The 23,277-nt window shown below is 45.3% G+C and overlaps 1 protein-coding gene across 2 annotated transcripts; it reads left to right on the forward strand.

The window, feature by feature from the left end:
• The first annotated feature begins 1,555 nt into the window (after nt 1-1,555).
• LOC137158399 (butyrophilin subfamily 1 member A1-like) lies at nt 1,556-22,561 on the forward strand. 2 transcript variants are annotated; one of them, XM_067556152.1, is made up of 9 exons: nt 1,556-1,571; nt 2,327-2,911; nt 6,162-6,272; nt 7,955-8,302; nt 10,276-10,557; nt 16,675-16,779; nt 18,258-18,278; nt 18,814-18,840; nt 21,933-22,561. In XM_067556152.1, exons 3-9 carry the CDS (start codon nt 6,167-6,169, stop codon nt 22,463-22,465), a joined length of 1,422 nt encoding a protein of 473 aa, XP_067412253.1. In that variant the 5' UTR covers nt 1,556-1,571; nt 2,327-2,911; nt 6,162-6,166; the 3' UTR covers nt 22,466-22,561. The 2 variants fall into 2 exon arrangements, with proteins under 2 accessions (XP_067412253.1, XP_067412252.1); XM_067556151.1 differs by having other exon boundaries at nt 2,327-2,904.
• The last annotated feature ends 716 nt before the right edge of the window (nt 22,562-23,277 follow it).

Consider the following 23,277-nt stretch of genomic DNA (forward strand, 5'->3'; position numbering starts at 1 on the left):
CAACTAACCTCACCCTTGCGCTGTCATAGGCTCGTCGAGTTTTCCATACAGATAAACTCTGCCCCTTTCCCTGATCCCGGTACAAAAGAACAGTGTGACTGGGTTCACAGGGTCCTTCTTGTCTTCCTCATCTTGGTGTAAACCGGAAGTAATCCCACTGCAAACTTCCTTCCCCTGTGGCTCGTCAGCAGGTGCCAAGAACTGGCATCACTAACGAGGGTGGGAGAAGGCAGTAAAGCCTGGCCATGCTGCTTCCCCAGTCGTGGCTCTGGGCGCGCCTGGCTCTATGTTCATGGCAGGCCGATGGGCACCCTCGCTTCCCACATCCCACCCCTGAGTCAGGCCAGGGGTCCGTCCTTTGCCCATCTGACGCTTTGCAGTTCCAGGGCAGCAGAGCCCTCTCCTGAGCTTGCAGTCAGGCGCAGGGCCCAGGAAGGTGTTGGCATGTGGACACCTGTTCCCATGGAACTCACCCCAGACCCACCAGTCCCAGACCACCCAGCCACAGTCAGATGGGAGCTGCTTTCTGAGCCTGCCGCCCCAGCGTGGATTGGAGCCAACAGCTGAGTGGTACTGAGATGCCATGAGCATAGAAATGTGGAACTGGAAGGGAGCTTGATCGGTCATCTCATCCAGTGCTCTGAGGCAGGAGCAAGTATTTTGCCCATCTCCTGCCCCTCTTTTACCCTCCTCTGGAGGCACTTTGGCCCCTGCCCAAATTCAGCCCGTCCCCCCCGACTGCAGGGCTCTGGGGGATGCAAGTTCGGGCCCGGCTCGAGCAGATGTAACCGGGCGTGTTCAGCTCCCTCCCGCCGCTCGGCTGCAACCAGCAACGGCAAAACCCGGGGCCAGCCCCGGGCGAGGTCAGCGCCGCCCTGTTCTCCCAGCGCCCGGCCGGACTCGGGGCTTTGCTCCAGGGCCACCGAGCAACTCGACACTCCCGGTCCCTGCTGCAGCGCGTCCGTCCGGGCAGGCGCCTCCCAGCCCCGCCCCCCGGGCAGCTGCGGGCGCCGGGCCAAGGGCCTTTAACTCTTAATCAAGTGAGTTTCGGATCCCACGTGACCGCGGCTCAGCCTCCGATCAGCTGTACACGCAGGGAGCGAGAGAGCCACATCCTGTCTGTGCTGGGAGCTGCACCCAGCGCCGCGCCGTGCTCTGCTTCCCCCCGATCCCTGCAGCGTCCGGCCTGGGGCGGGAGGAGGGGATCAGGGACCCACTGCAGCCCCCCGGCCTGGGAGCGGGGCGTGAAGAGCCCCAGGAGCTGCAGGAGGAGCAGAGGTGAGGCTGGGGAGGTTGATGTGGGGGCTGCAGGAAGGGCGGATGGGGGAGGGGGGTTGATGTGGGGGCTGGGCGAGGGGTAGAACTGGTGTCGGTGAGATCTTGGGGCAGAACCGCTGCAGGGGAAAGGGTTGATCTGAGGGTTGGGGCCAGATTAATTGCTGGGCGGGGCCGGGCAGAGGAGGGGGGCAGAGCTTGTGCAATGGGGGCAAAAATCACTTTGCTCAGTAAATATGGGCGGCGGGGGGGGCAGCTAATTGTCACACACACACTGAGTGACAGGCGGAGTTCAGGTATCCAGACACGCCCAAACCCCACAGAATCTTTTTAAAATTAATTTCATGATTTGGGGGGGCACATTATTTTTGAACCAATTCGAGTTGCCCATCCTGCACTTTTTATACAAATCTCCACAGCTGGGAAGTTCCCAGTGGTTTCTCAGCAGCTCAGTAAACAATGTAGCTCTGGGAGTTTCAAGGACCCAAGTGCCTAGATGCTGCTGCTGGGTCAGATAAGGCTGTTCCTGGGCTGAGGAAAGTGAAACTAACCCAGTGACTCTGTCCAGAGGAATTGGGGCTGCAGGGACCCCATGGAAAGCTACTTGCACCATCACTCTGGAGTATTGCAGAGAATCTGTGGCATTGGATTGTGGGTGCAATTTCTGCTCACCCGGCACCCCTCTGTGTGAGGAGGATCATACCCCCATTGCGGACAAGCTGCCCAACAGGGAAATTTCAGGCCAGCCAGACAGCTGGCAAACTCTAGGACAGCACCTGGGCAGCTGTAGTTAAAATTGAGATGCCCTGTCCGTTTAAAGGATGACATTTCTAAGTGCTCTAAAATCTGCATGTGTTCTGGGATTGCCTTGAAATCTGATGTGCCTCATGGGGCCCCGGTTATTTTCTTCGGATGGTGGTAAAAAAATCATCCTATATTCCACTCTTCTTGAGATCTGTGCTGTGTTCTGCTGCAATCGCTCTAAGGACGATTCTCCTCCAGAGCTCAAGAATTCCTCATGCTATCTTATAATTTCTCCTTTCTGTTACAGATACAGTCTGGGCTTTGATCTTTGGACCTTGCAGTAATAAAAGTATAGACCAGATGAGCAATTATCTTTTATGAGTTTGACAAGAGAGGCTTCATTGTGGGCATGAGGTGAAAAAGTAGTTTAAAAACAAAAAAATAAGTTTTTTGAAGAACAGAAAAAGAGGATCCACAAACCTGCTACCGTCATCGAAAGAGGGATACCTGGAAAATAGCCTGGTGGATAATCAGCTGAACGTGAGCTCCCTGGAAAATAGCCTGCAGCAGCCATGGAAACTCACCTTTCAGTAGGACTGTGTGTGCTTCTTTAAGGGCTGAATTACTGGGCTGTTCCTATTACTTCTCTGCTTGTATTTTCTGAGTCGGTCAAAGCATCAAGAGAGAGACGCTTCTGTTCAGTGTAAATCAAACCAAACCTTTTAATTAAATACATGAGGAGAAGCGGATAGAAATACTTATTTCTGCAGGCTCATAAATGGAAATATTTGCTTGCAATGAGAGAAGAGCTGAGGATTTAAGAGCAGTGGCAAAAACCGATGAGTTCATGAGAACACTGGGAAGCTTCTTTCCAGGATCCATCAGGTAGTAGGTGAGCTTTGGTTACTTATTAATTGTTGTTAGTCTTATTTATTTGTATTGTGGTAGCATCTGGCAACCCCAGTCATGGTCAGGGCCCCATGGTGCTAGGTGTTGTACAGACAGAACAAAGATTGCTTATTCTTTGGCTTCAGAGCCGCTGTTCTCCCTCTGGGCTGTCTGGCCCCTGATTGTCACAATACCATCTTTATATTTTAAATGAACACGAGACAATTTCTAGGTCATCACACTGCAATATATTGTTTTGCTGTTGTGTCTTCATTCGGGAACATTGTGTGTTCCAAGTTGTGCTCCCATTGTACTCAACTGGAGTTTTGATCTGGATAGGGGCAGGATTGGGCCCCAGGATCTCTCACTAGTAACAAATCAACATCTTAGAGTAAAATGCAGTTATTCTTTTGGTATCCAGTGATTTAAATATATATATATATATATATATATATATATATAATGTACACTAGCATTGCTATAAGTAAAACTCTTAAACCCTGATTTATTTTTGACTTCACTTCAGAAACGTTTCATTAGTAGTGTTTTTAATGTATTAGGAAACTATCCAAAGTGTTCATTACTTTAAATAAGATTGTTCTACTTGTTCTGATGTACTGATACCTAATTACCACTAGTATAAAATATGTTTTGGGAAAAGACAAGAGAGTTGGTTACATATCTAATGCAGATAATTAGAGTTGGGCTTATCATCCAGGATAAAATTCTCACAGAGTGAACCATCTGGCCTATAGAAATCTGGAGATACCAGCAATCTCAGGAGATGTGTTAAATTAATGTTTATATTTATACATGATACACTACAGAAAAAGTCACTGCAACTAATATGCAGATAAAAGGGGAACCACTTTAGTAGGACAGTTCCTGAGAACTAACTCTGCCTTGTGGAACCTTTTTCCCCCAGGGCAAATATTATACATGCTCCACTTTTGAAAAAATAGAGAATGGCAAAAAGAAAATGGACACTCTTTAATAGTGGTACTCTGTGTCTTTTGAAGAGTGTCAGTTTCCTTTTGCCACTCTGTAACTTTTCCAAATTGAGGAAGTTTTGAAAGTGTTAGAGGGTTAAATTTACAAATGAAGAAAAACCTAGATGTAATTCATTCTGTTGCATGCAATGGCAAACAAGGAAAAGGGGGAAGACAGGAGGGGAAAATCTGAAATTTCAACATTTAAAAAAAAAAAAAAAAAGGTTGGTTTGGTTTTTAAACCAAAATAAATGAAACTGTCATGTTAAAATGAAACTCAAAGTTTAATCTAATTTCATATTGATGTTTCCTGTGGAAAAATGGAAAATAAAGGGTTTCCCATGAAAATTCCATTTTCCCATGAAAATTTTCATTTTTGGCGGGGGAAAAAGTGGCAGAAAACTTGTATTTGACAGATGTTGTTAGAATATAGATATTCAGACCTGCCTTTAAAGACCTATGATTTTTAAAATATATTCTTATCACTTAGTTATTTACAGGGGTATAAAAACACAGAATCAAAATCACAGGCCGCCTGCCTGTGTGCCTTCTCTCAATGTGACAGTCTGAGGCCTTGTACTTTAGCTAAGCAAAAACAGAAGCAATAGGGGCCGCCATAAACAGGGAAGCATGTGGTCACATCTGCACATTCCAAACAAATTACATCAAAATAAGGCAATACCAGGCTGTTAAGAAGGTGATCCAGTCCAGCGCCTCCAGATAAAGAAAAGATCCTAGAATGCTTAAAGAAAACTTTGTTCGATAGCGTTCTGTCTGTTTTTTAAACACTTGTCAACAGTTGTGGTTGTAGAATCTACACTTCCTATTGTTTGGTCATTATGGTACCCACTGTTCTGATAATTTCTGTCTGAGTCTTTGTTTCTCTGTGGGTCATAACTAATTGTAATCAATTAAGTGGTGGGGTATGATTGGTCAGAGAATTATGTTCCATTATGCTAGGATTGGTTAAAGAATTACATTGTTATATTTTTTTTACAAAATGATTAGATAAGATACACTATAAAAACTGAGGCCAAACAGGAAGTAGGGGGTGGGAAAAATCACTGGTGTGAAGAACTGGAATTGATGGTTGATTGATTGATTATCCCAATAAACCCATTGTATTGCCTGCTGCTGGACTTCTGCTAGCGAATCAAGAACTGAGGGGTGGAGGGGTGCAGGCCTTAACAAATGTCAACCAGCTTCACTCATCATAGGCCTGGAACCATAAAGAGACTTATGCGTAGTGACACTGAGCATTGTGAGGCCTAATTTTTAGGTGCCAAGAAAATTACAGGAAAAAAAGGGTTCCACAAATCCTGTGCTAGGGGACTAGGTCCCTGTACAATGGAATAGGGAGCTAGCTGTAGGGGCCCAAGAATGTGGTCTGCAAAAGCCAGCATGTTAAGTGGGGAGCTGCCTGATCTAGCCAGTGGGAGATGACAAAAAGGGAGTGTCCTTAGGGTGACCAGCTAGCAAGAGTGAAAAATCAGGACAGGGCCTGGGACATAATAGGTGCCTCTATAAGACAAAGCCCCGAATACTGGGACTGTCCTTATAAAATTGGGACATCTGCCCTAAGTGTACTAAGCCGTACACCTTTCATAGAGGTAGTTACCTGAGTCTGGGCTGCTGGGGAGTGCTGATCTCTGCTTGAAATCTGCAACTGGGAACTCCTCTCCTGGAGTCGTGGCATATGTCCTACATCAGCTCCTCTGAAGAATACGTTCGGCACCTGCTTTGTTCCACACAAAATGGCCAGAGAAGGAGTCTGCCTTATAACTTTTAGCCCAATGGTTAGAGTGCTGACATGGGCCTCCCTCAACCTCCGCTACTAAAGCTGTTCCACTTTCGATAAATAAATAGTCATTGGGCCATAGAAAAAGAGAGTGAGAATGACTCTGTAGCCCAGTGATTAGGGCACTCACCTGGGAGGTCGGAAACCAAGTCTGGTTCCCCCTCTCCAATGACTCTAAACCTAAAACTGGGATTTATGCACCTAAGTACCTTTGTGGATATGGGCCATAGTGCTTACCTAACTTCTGCTTCTATTGCATGTAGCACAGATAAGGTTCCTTGCTAAACAACTGTGGGAATATGCAGTTGATGACAGAGCTGTAAAAATGTCAGGCCATTTGACTCAGGATCTCCACATCCGAGTGTCTCTTGAGCTGTTGATGTGCTGTACAAAATGTGTTTAGTTGTAACATAATCCTTATTATACTCACTCATTTATTTTTCCCCCCTCATTTTGTCTTCATCAAGTTACAATGAAAATGAAATTATCTTCTTGCTTCCACGGCTGCACAGCAAGCGTCTCTCTGCCTGGTTTCGTCATTTTCTTCATTATTTTACCTATTCGCTACTTGGAGCCAGGTAGACAATATCACTCATTCAGTGTTCTTCTTTTTTTTTTTTTCTTTTTGTTGTGACTTATTTTATTCATTTGCCTATTCCATTGTTTAGCTCTTAAGATGCACATGTAAACAAAATGATATAGTAATTTTACAAGCATCAGAAGAACAACATCACTTTAGTCTATTTAATTCTATCACTTGATGAAAGCCTGGAAGAATTTCATGTGCAAAAATATTGTAAGGTGGAGGAAAAGTCACTTGAAAACAATGATTCCTTCTCTCTATAATCTGGGATTTCAGAACCCAACACTCACATTTGGGGAAAAAACGGAATTGCTCAGTTGAGATCTGTCTGCGTATTCCTGAAAAAAAGTCAGTATGACAAGAAAAAATCAAAGCACACAATTTAAAAAAACCCCAAGAAACAAATAGTTATGGTGCTGCTGCATGCCCGTACAACATCATCACACAACTTTAAGTCTGCCCTCTATCCCTTCACATCTGGGATGCCAGTATGTGAAGTTGTATGTTAGCTCTGTAATGATACTTGCTAAACAATTCGCTGTTGAGTTATTCTGGACACATAAAATAGCAATGTTTGTCACAGAAGAGTAAGGTACACTGATCTGAAAGTTCCTCTTGTTTAGATGCTGTGATGGGTCTCTAGCCATCCAGAGAGGGCAGAGAAAATGGTATTCATTCAGATTGGCTGATTCGTCTTGGGTATTAACTTCTGGACAAATGCAATGGCAAATCTTCAGTTTCCCACCCCATGTATGACTTCAAAATATGTGAACTTCTGCTAGAAAAAAGGACCAGCTTTTCCTTAAACTATTCTGCATATCTTACCTGCAAGTGCAGCAGCTGCAAAGAGAAAATCAAAATCATTCAAGCACAGAACAATTGGAATTACAGCGGGGAGAGTATCCAGGTCCCCTGACTAGGAACGCTGAAATTCCATCAGAGGCAAATATTTGCTAGGGCAATCTCAAAGTCTCTCTTTGCCCATTTGGAAAATGAGAATAATAATATTTACCTACGTGACAATTAATTCATGCTCCTGTGGAGTATAGATACCACAAGGGGGCTGGGAGGGAGGGACAATAAGTAGATGGAGACCCACCTCCCCCCACATCCTCTGCTGCTCTCTGATGAGTGCAGCTACCAGCGAAGTTGAGAAATATACAGTGTGCTCATCACCGGTTCTCGGGGGCCAGCTGAGTCTGCTCAATGCCATCAAGTGACTGCAAACTTGGCTCACACTGCAGAGTCAGACACAAACTCTACTAGCATTTTAATAGTTTGGTTTCAAAGCGTGAAACCCAGTGGTATAAGTTTGGAGCAGATCATCCTTCCTATTTGTTTCTCTGTCTGTGCAGCAAAGGCATTATATGAAAATGGTTAAAATTTTAAGAACAGGTCATGTGGGGGGAGAGGAAACTAGGAAACCCTTTGAGAAAATAAATATGAATTAGCACCAGGCCCTGAAAAGCCATGGCCAGTTCCAAGCTGACATGACTATGTATGTAGATGTCAGAAAGGATGGAAAATTCAGCTTGACACACAAACCAAGATGCTTCATAACAGTATGAACCCAGCTCTGATCAAATGTCACCGTTTTTATGTTTTATCGATTGTATTTAAGATCAAATTCTCAATTTTCTAAAGTGTATTCTCTTTGTGTCACGGTACATTTCACAGCCCAGTTCACAGTCATCGGACCAGGTCATCCTGTCACTGCCGTTGTGGATGAGGACATTCTGTTACCCTGTCATCTCTCCCCACCGATGAGTGCTGAGATCATGGAAGTGAGATGGTTCCGGTCACATTTCTCTTCACTTGTGCATCTATACCGTAAGGGAAAGGATCAGACTGAAGATCAGATGCCAGAATATTTGAGAAGGACAGAGTTTCTGAAAGATGGCATCAGAAATGGGAGTGTCTCCTTGAGGTTACGTAATATCAGACCCTCAGATAAGGGACAATACAGGTGTTATTTTGAATCAACTTCCTTTTATGCCGCTGCCCTATTGGAACTGAAGGTAGCAGGTCAGTGGCTTGTGCTCCGTGTTTCCTTTAGCAATAGCATTTGATTGTTCTTTTTTCCTCATTTGTAATTCAGTACCCAATAAGCTGGAAGCTTTTGGCATGTGTCTTTCTAAATATAAGGTATTTTTTTCTACTCTTTTTTTTGGCTTGTCTGAGTGAGGTAGAGATGCATCCTCCTGGTAATCCATGAAATATTGCTATAACTTGAGAACCTAGGGAGAACAAAGGAGCCAGGAGGATCTTCAAACCACAAGGCCCAGTTCCTCCAAAAACTTCTCCTGACCAGTCAGCATTGTTTCAGCCTTTCACTTAATTCAGCCAGATCCAGTTTTCTCAGTGTCCCAACTGCTGTCAGAAGCTGAAAAGTCAGAGAGACAGCCAAATAATCACTCAATAAGACGGTGATGTGCGGGAGACAGTAAAAAGCAAAGTAGTGGAGCAGCTGTTAATCAAAATATCTCCTGTCACAGTCAAGTCCACTGCTTTTACATACACACTGAGGGCCTGATCCAAAGCCCACAGAAATCAACAGGAGGCTTTGTAGCCAGGCGTAACATCTTCCGTAGGCTTTGCTTCAAGCCTTCAATCAGGAGAGGAGAAAAGAGTTTAATCCTGTAGGTTGCTTTCATTAGGCAGGAAGAAAATTTACTCTGAATAACACTATAGGAACTATTTTACCCATGAGAAGCATGGATCCTAAAATGGATGAGAAGATAGGCACTGATGGATCAGATTGTGAATACCATAAGAATCCCGTTATGAAGAGAGGTCTAATTGGCTTGTGGAAAAGGGACTGGCACCAGAGGCAATGCCAGAGTGTGTGTGGGGTCACGTGTCCCCCAGATTTGCTGCTTGGCTTGTACTGAGCATGCTCAGTAACACGGCTGAAGCCAGCTGCCCTCACTCTGTTACCCTCTCTCCCCACTGTTGGTATGCACGGGTCGTCTCTGACTGGCACTCTACACTTTCAAAAGGGTGTCTAGTGATAAATGGCCAAATGGCTCCCATTCGTTTTTCACCATCCACGAGGAAGTGTTGGCCACAGCGCTCAGCACATCCTGAACATCTGCTGGTAACAGTGGATGAAGGTAAAGGTCTGTGCATTACAGCCGGCGTGTGAACAGTAGCTCCTGTGAATTTACCCACACAACCACACTCGAGCTAGCTCGCTGCAAATAGAAGAGAGAATGCCGGGGCCTGGGCTTCAGAGCCCAGGGAACATGCCCACTTGAGCAGCGGGCAGTGAAACTCATGTTGTGGCATCTTCACTTCTATTTTTCGTGAGCCAGCTAGAGAACGGTTAGTGCTGATACATGTATATGAGCTGCTACACACACCCATAGCTTCAGAGTAGACCTAGCCTAAGAGATGGGAACTGCTGTCTTCTCCTGTTCTAATGCTGTATCCATAAGCCAGACAGGTGAATTTTTATGACTTGACTTATGTGCTTCATGCCATGTGGGACATAGGGCCTTCACCACTGCCTACCATCTTTGAGGGTTTCTGGCTTCAATCTTAGCTTCTTCCCACGTCACTTTGATGGCTTTCAGTTCTGCTTCCGTTGTGCATTTCCATGCACTTTTTGTGCTGAAGATTTAAATATTTAGTCCTTGTGCTGAATGTTGATATAAATTAGAACGTAACATTAAAGGACAAAGTCAGTGAGGTAATATCTCTTACTGGACCAATTTCTGCTGGGGAGAGAGACCAGCTTTCGATGTTACAAAGAGCTCACCTTCAGGGCTGGAAAATTAACTCAGAATGTTCCATCTTGTATTTAGCTGTGACACCCTGCGTTAGTTTCCCAGACCTGAAGAGAAGTTCTGTGTAGCTCGAAAGCTTCTCTCTCACCAACAGAAGTTGATCCAATAAAAGCTCACCCATCTTGTCTCTCTCTAATATCCTGGGACTGTATGGCTAAAACCACACTGCACAATATAAAACTAAAACAGCTTTATCCCACTCTCCTCCAGCTATAGGCGCTGCTCCTCTCATCTCTGTTGAGGGTTATCAGGATGGAGGGATCCGAGTGATGTGCCGATCGGCTGGGTGGTACCCAGAGCCTGAAGTTTTCTGGACCGATTTTGCTGGGCAACATTTACCATCACTATCTGAAACAAAATCCCAATGGGACAATGGCCTGTTTGAAACACAAACTTCTTTAATAATAACCGAAACCTCAAACCAGAACATCTCCTGTTACATTAGGAGCACGCTCCTCAGACAAGAAAAGGAATCAGCAATTTATATAGCAGGTCAGTTACTGTCCAAGCCACAATGTGACCATCAACATGCCTGCACATGCAATTGGTTAACAAAGTTTAAAATATGTCTCTGCCAATGAAAGGTAGCTTAAAAACAACCACTAAAGCATTAACCTGTATGCAAATAATTAGTGACTGAATGGTATATAAATATTCAAACAGCTTCACAGTACAATCAGTCGCTTACATGAAAATGCAAATATAATATCACATTGCTTAGTCCTAAACCAACCTTCAGTCTGCCACTGCAGATAATCACCATGCATCTTACAAACATGTTTTTATATCCCGTTCTGCTACTTTTGACATTTTTTTTTAATCGTACAGTTAAAATGGTGCCTGATTCCTTCCCAAGCTATTATATCTTCACAGCTGCAGAGTAGCTGGTTTTGGGGCCTCCCAGGTTGGCTGTCCACTGGAGGACAAATCACCAAGGCAGAGTCTGGGTATATGCTTAGTGCAGCACGTTTTATTTATGCTACACACATCAGTCCTCAAAGTGAGGTGGTCGCAAACAGCATGCAGGTGTAACCCTCTGTCATAAATTTCTGCTCCAACATAAGAACGGCCATACTGTGTCAGGTCAATGGTCGACCTAGCCCAGTATCCTGACTTCCAACAGTGCCCAATGCCAGGTGCTTCAGAGGGAATGAACAGAACAGGTCATCATCAGGTGATCCATCCCCATTCCCAGCTTCTGTCAAACAGAGGGCTGCTCTCCAGCCACCCAGCTCTGAAGGCAGCACAGAAGTAAGGGTAGCAATACCATGACCCCCCAACAATAGCCTTGCAGTCCCTTTTGGGTCAGGATCCCCAGCTTGTGAATCACTGTGTACTTTTACCCTCTAGTATAGTATAGGATAAAAGTATAGAAAAGACCAGATTTCACAGTCCGTGACACATTTTTCATGGCTGTGAATTTGGTAGGGTCCTAATCATGATACCATGTGGTTGCTTGAATCCATATTTGCCAGAGAGGCTCCAATGCAGACGCCTGGCAACTTTATTGTGTTTGTTCATATATTCTTTCCCAGCCAGGATCCTGCAGGCACTCAACACATGCTCAGTCGTCTCTTCCTTTTCAGGACATGTTCTGCTGCTTGAGAAAGCAGTTCTCTTCAGTTGATTACACTTCAAATGTCATTAAGTCTTAATGACAGCTCTCGGGCATGCATAACAGGGCTGTCTCTTTTGAGAAAACCATCCAAACAAGCCACTAATTTGTTAATCTTCTGTCACTTAAGGGTTTGCGCTCTCTCCACCACTGTCCCTGCATTGCTTTCTGGGTAAATCTTTGGAGTCTTTCTTTGGTGATTTGCTTTCTCCTTTCTCTTATGCGTCCTTGGACTGGGTAAACATTCAGCCATCACCCGTTACTGCGACCAGATGGGCTTTTATTCTGGCTGACTCCTCACGTATTTTGATGTTGTATCCCTTCATTGTCCATTGCTTGTTCCCCAAACATAAATGCTTTACCTTCAGCACATCATTGGATGTAAAGTACATCCTGTCCGTGTCCTGATTGACATTCATTACTCTCTGCATCACCAGGAGTTTTCTTTGTTTCAATGCCAGCTTTTTCTTCTCCGCTTGATTCCACTTGATCACTCCAGCAGCGTACCGTGCTGCTGGCATCACGCTGACATTGGTGGCTCAGATCAAATTCTTCATAGCCTTTAGAGTAGTTTTTATTTGTGTGTAATATTGTTTCCTTACCATCGTCTTTGACTTCTTTATGTTGAACCTCTGACAGTTCCCTCATTCTGAGGTATTTGTAGGGACCATGCTGAGAGAGACTCTGGATAGTGCTTTTGTTGACTTGTCTGCCATCTGATTGTTCCAGTTTCTTTCTCTTTACATTTAGCCAATTTAAACTGTAGCTTTATATGTTCACTAAACTGTTCTCACAAGTCATAGAATCATAGAAGATTAGAGTTGGAAGGGACCTCAGGAGGTCATCTAGTCCAACCCCCTGCTCAAACCAGGACTAACCTCAGCTAAATCATCCCAGCCAGGGCTTTGTCAAGCTGCAGCTTAAAAACCTCTAAAAATGGAGATTCCACCACCTCCCTAGGTAACCCATTCCAGTGCTTCACCACCCTCCTAGTGAAAAACTTGTTCCTAATGTCCAACCTAGACCTCCTGCCCTGCAACTTGAGACCATTGCTCCTTGTTCTGTCATCTGCCACCACCGAGAACAGCCTAGCCCCATCCTCCCTGGAACCCCCCTTCAGGTAGTTAAAGGCTGCTATCAAATCCCCCCCCTTCCCCCAATTCTTCTGTTCTGCAGACTAAACAAGCCTAGTTTCCCTCAGTCTCTCCTCATAAATCTTGTGCTTCAGCGCCCTAATCATTTTTGTTGCCCTCCACTGGACTCTCTCCAACTTCTCCATATCCTTTTTGTAGTGGGTGGCCCAAAACTGGACACAATACTCCAAATGCGGCCTCACCAATGCCGAATAGAGGGGAATAATCACTTCCCACGTCCTGCTGGCAATGCCCCTCCTAATGCAGCCCAATATCCTATTAGCCTTCTTGGCAACCAGGGCACACTGCTGACTCATATCCAGCTTTTTATCCACTGTAACCCCCAGGTCCTTTTCTGCAGAACTGCTGCCTAGCTCGTTGGTCCCCAGTCTGTAGCTGTGCATCAATCTCTGTATCTCCCTTTGTGCCGGTCCATGTACTTTCAGATAATCCGTCTATAGCAGATGGTTAACCGGTGAGTGTTCTTTCCTAATGTGAAAACTGCAATTTGAGTCATGGGACATCCACGATGGCAACCACAAACAGACCTGATGATATGGAATCCTCTTCAAAGCGCCTCCTTTTGATTTGGGACCTCATCAGTCAGAGTCTCTTCCTAGCAGGGTCGAGTATTCCAGTTAACCATTCATTACTGCAGAAAGAAATGATCTTAAGATGAACCTTGCGTGTTTTCAGTGTCTCAGTGATCCACGAATGTGGGACTCTGTCATACGCTTTTTGGTAGACTAGTCTAGCCCATAGGGCTGGCTATCCTTCATTGTATTCAGGAACCGACAGGCTTGTATCCTGGAAGTCATTAGCTTAAGCAAGTTAGTGGAAGTATAGTAGTATAGTATAGTAAGCGGTAGTAATAAGTATAGTAGGCCTGTGACTTCTGGCATAGCTAAATGACATTTACCCTTAGGTTTTGGAATAGCTTGCTCGGTAGCAGGAGTTGAAATCTAACAGCAAGTGCAGGCATAAGGAAGTGATAACCACAGACTCGCTGGAGTAAGAAATGACAAATATGATAATGAGATAAATGGTATTAATATGTATGAATATGTTAACCTATAGGATATGTGCACCCCAATTTCATGAGGGTGAGAAAGTTAGATTTGGGCATGAAAGGCTGACCGATAACATGATAATAGGGCAAACCATCCATGTCCAGGTTGTTCGTTTTCCATCACTGGACCTTCAGCTCTGTTGTTATCTACATCAATCTTGGCCATTGAGGAACCTGGACAATGGGATTCATTTGGCAGGCCAGACACTTGGCTGGTCCTTTGTCTCTTACCACCAGGTCCTCAGGGAAGGGTGTGAGTATGGAAATATAAGAGCATATGCAAAGAATTATGACACAGATATCCCCAATATTGTATTATGCTTATTTGTTTATGTGGCTTGGAGCTTTTCTGGCTTTCTTATTGATTTTTTTTTTAATAAAAATCTCAAAGGCTTTGCTTTGTGTATCCTTGTCATACACCTTATGGGATCCCTACAAGATACTGAACTTGTGGGTTTGAGTTCTGTGTAGGCTGATTCTGGGACAAGAATCCTCAGTCCATTAATCAGATCAATTGTCAACCAGTACAAGTATTATTAACCATTAAAAAGGATCTGGCAACACTAACCACACCTCTCTAGGTTTTTCTTCTTTCTGTTTTGCATCCCTTGTGATCCTTCTGTTAACTATGAAGTGGTTTTGCATCCCTCCCATGTTTGCTGTGCAATCTTTTTGCTCAGAAGGCAGTATTCCACTGCAAATTAGCACTATTCAAATCTTACTTGCCAGAATTGCCATTACAAGTTTCCACATAGTTGGTAAAAACTTGATCAGCCCCTACCTCTGAAAATCACTGCCGCATTCTTTCTTTTTTTTTTTTTTTTTTTTTTTTTTTTTTGTAAGAGGATGATTCTTTGTCACCATCCATCTTGGGCATCTGCTCTTCAAACATTTAAGTTTTTCACGTCGGCAATCATAGAGAGTGGTTGGGCATTTCAGCCAGAATCCATTCATCCCATCTCATCCTCCTGCTTTCCAATTTTTCATTCCTCTCAGTGCCTCATATATGTCTTTCTTTGATATTTCTGTGTATTCCTCTATCATGTATTTTCTCGCATTTTCCCAGTGATTGTTACATTGTTGTTGTTGTCTTGTTATGCTGTTGTTAGTAACAGTAGAAATTTGAGTGCATATTATCTTTTAAGAACTCCAAAGTTTGGGGGGGGGGGTGGGGGAAGGAGTTAGAAGCCAAGAAATTCAGAGTTAAGATTAAATTACAAGCAACGCCCACCTTTGGAAGTCTGGAAGTTTGCAGGTGAGATAGCTAAATCTTTTTAACTCTAATGTTTCTTATAAAGGTAGTATAGACTCAAACTATTGAGGAGTGTCTGAATTCTTCAATTTAGGAAGTTTTCTGTGTGAGCAATTTTATTTTATGGCTTGTCAAAAACTGTTCACTTCAACTACAATTAATTATTATGTGATATCACAGCACTGAACACTACAACAACAGTGAACCAAGCCAGGCCCATTTATTCACAAATATAGTATATCACTGTTAAAATGATCTTGGCTTGAACCAATTTTTCAGTCAGTTTCTGACCACTTTTATAGGGTAGATAGGACCATGTCTGATTCCTTGTCTCACCCAAATTCTGCTGAGGATATATATATATTGTGACAGGGCCAGGCCAGATGGCTATGAAAGGGTGCTACTATTTGAATCTGGGGGGAGGGTGGGCAGGCGCTAGCCCGCCCACTGCCCAAGGCCCCACCCCTTTAGGGGGCAGAGCCACCGGATCCAGAACTCAACTGATTGCTTGGGACAACAAATGCGAAAACAGGAGGGGGCGTGGGGATCATAGGGTTAAACGGAGAGAACCCAGAAGGGGACACTGAGCAGAGAGCCCCGGACAGCGCCCACCGGTCCCGGAAGGTGTCCAGGGAGTCGGCGGACGCCGCCTAGGAGAACTCTGCCCGGATACATGAGTGCACAAGGGAGCGGAAGTAAGCCCCACAGTCGCAGGGCGCCTCCCCAGCCAGCCTCCCCTCCCTGGTGTTATAGATGGCTACGAGGAGGTTAACGAGGAGGTCCCGCGACTTCGTAGGGCCACGGACGGGGTGAGCATAAATAAACAGGTGCGGGGAAAAGTGCAGCCAGAACCTCAGGCATGTATATTAGCCCCAGGCTCCATAAAGCCCTATTCCCTGGGTAACCCAGCTGGAGGCTATTTCAAGGTAATTTGGGCCAATTAGGCCACCTGGAGCCTATCAAAGTAACTGCCCCAGCAGTTAAAAGCCTCCACTCCAGGCAGGCCAAAAAGGCTGAAAGGGAGTTAACAGCCGGAGCAGAGAAAGCAGATCACAGCACAGCACAGCACAGCGGAGCGGAGCGGAGTTGCCCTGCCCTGCCCTGCCCTGCCCTGCCCTGCTGCAGCTACAGAGCTTGGGACTACCATCAATTGCCGCCACCATACCAGAAACAGAAAGGGTCCAGCTGGGGAAGGCAGAACAACCCTCCACACCAGTACCAGGGAGCAGGCCACAAGCAGTGGGGCCGTGGACAGGCGACCCAGGGAAGGTGGTCGGTCTCAGGGACTAAGCAGTGTGAGACAACTCCTTGCAGGGGCCCTGGGTCGGGGCCTGGGGTAGAGGGTGGGACTGGGCCTCTCCCCCCCCCCCCTGCTCCCCTCCCAGCCGCACCACCGGCATGGCCGGAAAAATGCAGGACCCACAGGGTGGAGTAGGCCCACTCCGCCACAATATACATATATATATATATATTTGTGATTAAAAAACATTTGATCTTTGTCCTTGCTCCCAAAGTAATGTAAGTTCAATTTTTTTTCCAGAACCCTTTTTCCCGAAGGATTCTCCTTGGATAGCAGTTCTGTGCACAATCCTGGTTATTCTGGTTTTTTTAATTGTCTTCATAATTTGTTTCTTTAAAACAAAAGGTAATACATTAAATAAGAAAATAAACTATAAAGATACTTTCTCCTAATATATAAATAATACTGGTTTAATGGTATCTAGTGATGGTGATGACTCTATAATTAAGGCTGTTGCTTAATTTGAAAATTATTTCAAGTCACACTTTGTTCTCCTCTCTAAAATCACAAAACACTGATAGCAGCATAAAAACAATTATAGGTCTAGAGCTGATGGTGATTTTATTTTTTCTCCTGCAGAATTTGAAGTGATTTGAACAAAGGGTTCCCAATTTACAGCACCCTAAATATGGGAATGTTCATCAGAGCGCTTTTTTTTTTTTTTTTTTTTTTTTAAACCATTTCTTAAGAACAAAACAAAGGAGAAACTTAACATTGAGTTTGTTGGACTTCCCAGCTGAGATCTTGGGCACAAAACTAAAATACAATTGTATAAAGTGAAATAGGCAGCATAGATAAGTCCCAAATTGTCACAAGTCATCCTTGATTTGAATGCCTCTGTTTTTGTGTGATGAATCTTGAGGGTAGTTCTTGACTGCAGAGTTAGTCCTGGCTCTTCCTCACTGGTGTCCTAATCTCCTCTTCCATTCACACTCCCAGCCCTCTGGCCTGAGTTTAGTGGTCGCTTCCACCTAGCCTAGCTGACACAGCTGGGGATGTGCGTTAGAACAAGGGCTCTGCTTTCTTTCAGGCTGATATTACACTGAGGACTCAGGCTAAATCCTCCAGTCCTCCAATCCCTTCCCATAATTCCCCGTGTGCCCAGAAGGACAGAAAGATTCTCCCAAAAATCACTGGCAAAGAATTGTAAAGTGGCTCAGCTTAGTATAGCCCACGGAACCATGGGATATGTCCCCGAAAATCCCAGTGTTGCACACAGGTGAGTGTGACAGTAGTGAGGACACAGTAACTTTCTGCGTGTGTGTTTGCAGTGTGGCCACAGATCTAGATGCCAATCTCTACACTTAACTCTGCAATGAAGACACACTCTTAGACTCCAGGAGCCTGGTTTTAAGATCTGAGGATTCCCAATTCCAGCTGAAATCAAAGGTTACCGTAAAGGCTGAGCTCTTCTGAAAAATCAGCCCGAGGGTGTGTCATGCTGGGCATATTATAAACTCAGGAACCCAACCAAGGCACCCAAGCAATGATCAATTTCACTTGGCACCGGTTTTGTGGCTCCTGGAGCCAAGAGATCTGGGCCCCCATCCTGGGTCTACCCCAACTTTTGTACGTGCTTGTTTGTGTTCAGAGCAGAGTCACTTTGTCTTCCACGTAGTTGATGCACAGACACGCCATTTGGCCACTCTGCCCTTGTTGCCAGTGCAGTCCCTGTGGGAGGTGCAATTAGTCTGAAGAGCCATGGGTAAATTTTGACCATAAAGGACATAGTCCTTGCACTGTGGATCCATGGGGAAGAGAAAGGTGGTAATAATAATATTAAAAATAATAATACTGTGTCTTTATTTCTGCTTATTTTTTAGAGAAGAAAGCTGAAGAACACAGTAAGTGTTATTCCCTCTCCTTTCACACGTAAAATCTTTTGCATACAGCTGTATCCTCAGAATGTTTTTTACTTTAATTTTTAAAAGGTATTGTGGCGTGTGTTCATATTAAATATGTGGAATTTCACATCAAAAGGAAACTTGAAAAAAATACATTATTTATGACTGAACCGGGGAGGTTGAATAGACATGACACTTCAGCCCTAACTTTGGTACTGGCAATCTAATATATTAAAGGCATGAGATTTAACATATAAAATAAAGGAAAATCCAAGGCCCAGATTCAGGAAGCACTTATGCAAGTATTTAAGTCTCTCCCTATTTCGGGCAGCACTTAAGCACATGCTGAATTTAGGCATCTGCTTTTGTCCCATTGAAGGCAATGGGACTTATGCACGTGAAAGTTTTTGGCCAGATTTACTTATAACTATTTGCCCCTTTCCACTCCCCACGTTTCATTCTGTATAACGTTGATGCATCCTAATACAGCGTTAATTCAAGTGAGTTCTCATTTCTTGTTGTTGTTTGGTTGCAGGGTGGAGAAAATGCCTTACAGAAGCAGGTAACAAATGTTTATATTTTATCAGTATCGAAATCCTATCTCCCTTAATGGCTCCTAACATTCTGTTCGTTTTTTGACTGCCGCTGCACACTGACTGGATGTTTTCAGAGTAGGGTTGACAATTTGGTGGGACGTATTCCTGGAGGTTTCATCACGTGACATAATCTTTAATTAAAGATTAATCTTAATTCCTGGAGACTCCAGGAAAATCCTGGAGAGTTGTCAACCCTGGAACTATCCACGATGACTCCAAGGTCTCTTATTTGAGTGGCAACACTGAATTTAGACCCCATCGTTTTGTATGTATAATTGGGATTACGTTTTCCAATGTGCATCACTTTGCATTTATCAGCCTTGAACTTCAGCAGCCATTTTGTTGCAGGCAGTTTCCTTGCTCAGAAATCCCATGGCCTGCCACACGAGCAGGCTGCTTGCCCAAGGAGTTTTGGCCCAGATCCACGAACCCAGACTAAGGCACTGAAGTCCTGATTTTAGGCACCCCTGCAATCCACAAAGCCCCTGCCTGGCTACCTCCTAACTGGAGGTGTCTGAACTCACTTAGAGCCTACATTTTTGCAGTGGAAGTTCCCTAAGGGTCTAAGCTTTTGCCTCTGCCCCAGCACACTACTGCCTCCCTCTAGGCACCCAGGAGCCTATCTCCCATGTAAGCCCCCATGTGAGCCAAGAACCAGGGAAGACGGCCTATCTTGTCTGCAGAGCCCAGTCTGATAGGCGGTTTTAGAGTCTTCAGCCCAAGTGCTTAGGGCACCCACCCAGGATGTGGAAACCCCCCAGTCCAAGTCCCTCTCCACCTGTGAGGTGAAAGGATTTAAAAGGGGGAGGCAGGGACATGGGCCGGGGACTGCTCTCAGGCCCTCTGGCTTCCCACCTAGGGCAGATGGAGGGTCTGGGGCACCCCACAGCAGCCAGGGCTCCCTGTGCAGCTCTTATCATGGCCCAACTCCAGCTTCTGGCCTGGCCAGGGGGTGAAGCAGCCTCCAGGGGAAGAGGAGGAGCAGGGGGTGTGGCCACAAAGGGGCGGAGCCTTGTGGGGAAGAGCAGGGGTGGGGCTACAGAGAGGGGTGTGGCCTTGTGGCCCTCCCACTTCTATCAAGTTCTGGCACTGTTGGCTAGAGCATTTACCAGAGAGACGGGAGACTCTGATTTTAATGCCTCCTCCTGAGCAGGCAGAGAGGGGACTTGAGTAGGAGTCTCCTACAGCCCAGGTGAGTTCCCCAACCACTGGATTAAAGGTTAGAAGGGAATGTACGTCTTTCCCCTACCTCCCCTCTCCCCACCACTGCTATTTTGTGTAGAGCTAGTCTGCCTCTGAGCACATCTACCACTTCAGGCCCTGAAAGGCAAGATTAGTCGTTCAGCTGCCTGCATTCCCCAGGTTCGTGGATCACCAGCAGAGATACGCACCTCCCTGCTGTCCAGACTTAGGCACTATCCCCATGAGAAGGGTGGAGTTTAGCACACACCCTTCCCCAACAGCTAGTTTAGTTTAGGCAGCTCCCTGTCTAGCATGCTGGCTTTTGTGAATCCCTTTCTTAAGGTGCATTTACACTGCATGGTATGCTAGCGGCAGTGTACAGGGTACATAACGCTACACATCCACCTAGCATGGGTATAAATAGCCGTGTAGACTGTGAAGCGTGGCTTAGGCAAGTAGAGTAAAGACACCCACAGGGTTCGTGGGTATGTGCCCTACCTGGCTCTCTACACACACAAGCAGTGCCTCCCCCCGAGTGTGCCGCTGCCTCCCCCTTGCTGGAGCCTTTCCCCTCTGTAGGGAGCCGCCGGAGCCTTTCCCCACCACAGGGAAAGACGCCAGCAATGGTGAAAGGCTCTGGTACGGGGGAAGGCAGTGGGAAAAGTCTCCAACAGCTCTTCACTGCCAGAATCTTTCCCCATTGCCTCCACCCTGCCAGAGCCTTTCACTGAAGTGTGTAGCTGCACACCGCAGTGATGATACAGCCAGATTTTCACTGCGGCTGGTAGCTACACCCTACTGGCAGTGGTGTGCGGTGTAGACGTAGCTTTAGGTTTCTCTCTCCCCCTTCATATATAAACCCTAAGCACCTCACTCAGAATTTGGGGTTCCATTGTTTCTACAGTGATTTTCTAGGTGCCTAAAAGGTAGGCGTTGTAAACCCTGAGTGGCCCTTCATGGATTGCTTCCTCTGCTTCCTCTCTTCACCCTTCCTCTCAGGGTCACTTTCACAGATGTGTCTGTGGCTTTCTCCTGTAATACTCACACAGTCTCTCTCTGACTCTGACTGCAACCCCTAGCCCCTGCATCTGCCACAATGGAAACCCTTCAGACCATGCAGCTTAGCTTTGTCCTGTATTTGTTGTTTCCAGATGTTTTTAACTATGTAAAGGGGGTTCATTGCTCCTTCCACTGATGATGACAGAGTGAGCTCAGCACACCCATTGGTTTTAAGGAGGTCTTTGATTTCTTTTTTTCTAATTGAAGATCGTACACATGCATACATGCACATTTCAACGTAACCATTCTGCTCTTTCCCCTGTTCTTACCTGAGGGGATCCAGCAGTTCTTGCAATAATCTCTGATCTCAGCTTCAGGATGAGAAAGCAGAGGCTTGAACATTGGCAGATCTCTCTTGGCTGGAAAATGGGGAGGAGGGGAATAGTTTTACAAAAAAATATTTTTAAAATGCTTTTGTTTTGAAGTGTTTAACATTTTTCTTTTTTTTACGATTTTATGAGGAATTTTTATCATGGGTTTTTTTTTTAATTTAAAAAATGGTCAGAATTTTTTTTTTTATTTATTTATCCAAAACTTGGTTTTTTGGTGAATGAAAAGTTTTAATAAATACGTTGATAACATTCGTGATCACTTTAAAATATTAATTATTAAATTAATTAATAAAATTATTAATATTGATTCATCATCCAGCTGTCTATCTCTCCCCCCCTCCTTTCCCCTTCCCCTGATGTACAGTCAAGAGGAAGGAGGTAAATTGATTCAGGCTCCACCTGGGGCAGATTCTGTTAATGACATGATCAAACCCTCTCCCAGGGCTGAGCTCTGCCCCTAAGCTCTGATTCTTTCTCTCCCCTAGTCCATGTAACTCTGGATCCAAACGCAGCAAATCCCCACCTCAGCATCTCTGCAGATCGGAAAAGTGTGAGACGGAGACGTCCGGGAGACACACACCAGGGGCTGCCCACCCCTCATAAAGGATTTAGTTATTCTCCCTGTGTGCTGGGCTGTCAGGGATTCAACTCTGGGAGACATTATTGGGGGGTGGAAGTTGGGAGCAAAGGTGGCTGGGCTGTGGGAGTTGCCAAGGAGTCTGTGAGGATGAAAGAAGGAGCGGTGATCCGTAAGCCTGAAGAGGGAATCTGGGCTATCGAGCGACAGTGGAGTGGTCAGTTCTGGGCTCTCACTAGCCCTATGAGACAACTGTCCCTAAGTACAAAACCCGAGAAGATTCGAGTTTCTCTGGACTATGAAGCAGGGCTGGTGGAATTTTTTGATGCTGATAATGTGGACCCGTTCTACTCTTTCCCCTTGGTCTCTTTCATGGGAGAGAAAATTCATCCCTTCTTCCGGGTTGGGGGCGCAGGAGCCCAGCTCAGACTGCATCCCTGAGAAAAGGATAAATTATTCCACTTGGACGCACCCAAATGTGTGTTCACAAACCTAGGACATTTTTATTCCATTCACAAAGATCCCTCTTAGCTCCTTTTTAGCGTCACACTAATGTCTTGTAAATAAAGTAATTTTGAAATAATGGATGCATTTTCTGTTCTTTCCCACTCTATTTTATTGATTATTTCAGCTGCAATTTGTGGGAGGGGGAGATGGGTTTGCTTCCCCATTAGACAATTGGGTGAGGCCTGGTCTACACTACAGGGTTAGTTTGACCCAAGGCAGCTTAGGTCAACCAAGCTAGGGCAGTGTCTAGTTGTTTGTATATAATTTGCTTATTTTTACATTTTTTTTGGCCCCATATGTAAAAATACTGTTAAGAGTTAGGGGGTTCCGCAATTATTTATCAAGTTCAAAAGGGTTCCGTGGCCAAATTTAATTGAGAAACACTGCTCTACACTAAAATTTCACTCTTGCTGACTTAACTGCCCCGCCACGCCAACTTAATAACTGCACCCCCACGAGAGGTGTAGAGTGAAGGTCGATGCAGTGTCAGGCCTGTGTGGCTACCAAAATGGGATTATATAGTGCTCTTGGGCCAGGCTTTCAGCTGGTTTAAATCAGCAAAACTTCCTTGACTTCAAGGGGTCTAGGCTAATTTACCACCCCTGAGAACCTGGCCTGCCACTGACAACAAGACAGGAGTCCCAGCCATGGGGGCTCCCCTCTCTGCTCCTGTCTGGCAGTGCATCTCCTCCGTCCTGACCCCCACCTCCCGCACCCCAGCCCTGGGTTTGCCCATCTCCTGCCCC

Source organism: Emydura macquarii, unplaced genomic scaffold, assembly GCF_026122565.2.
Source record: "Emydura macquarii macquarii isolate MOO-44397 ecotype Brisbane River unplaced genomic scaffold, CSIRO-AGI_Emac_v2 contig_1669, whole genome shotgun sequence".
In the NCBI taxonomy this organism is placed as follows: domain Eukaryota; kingdom Metazoa; phylum Chordata; order Testudines; family Chelidae; genus Emydura; species Emydura macquarii.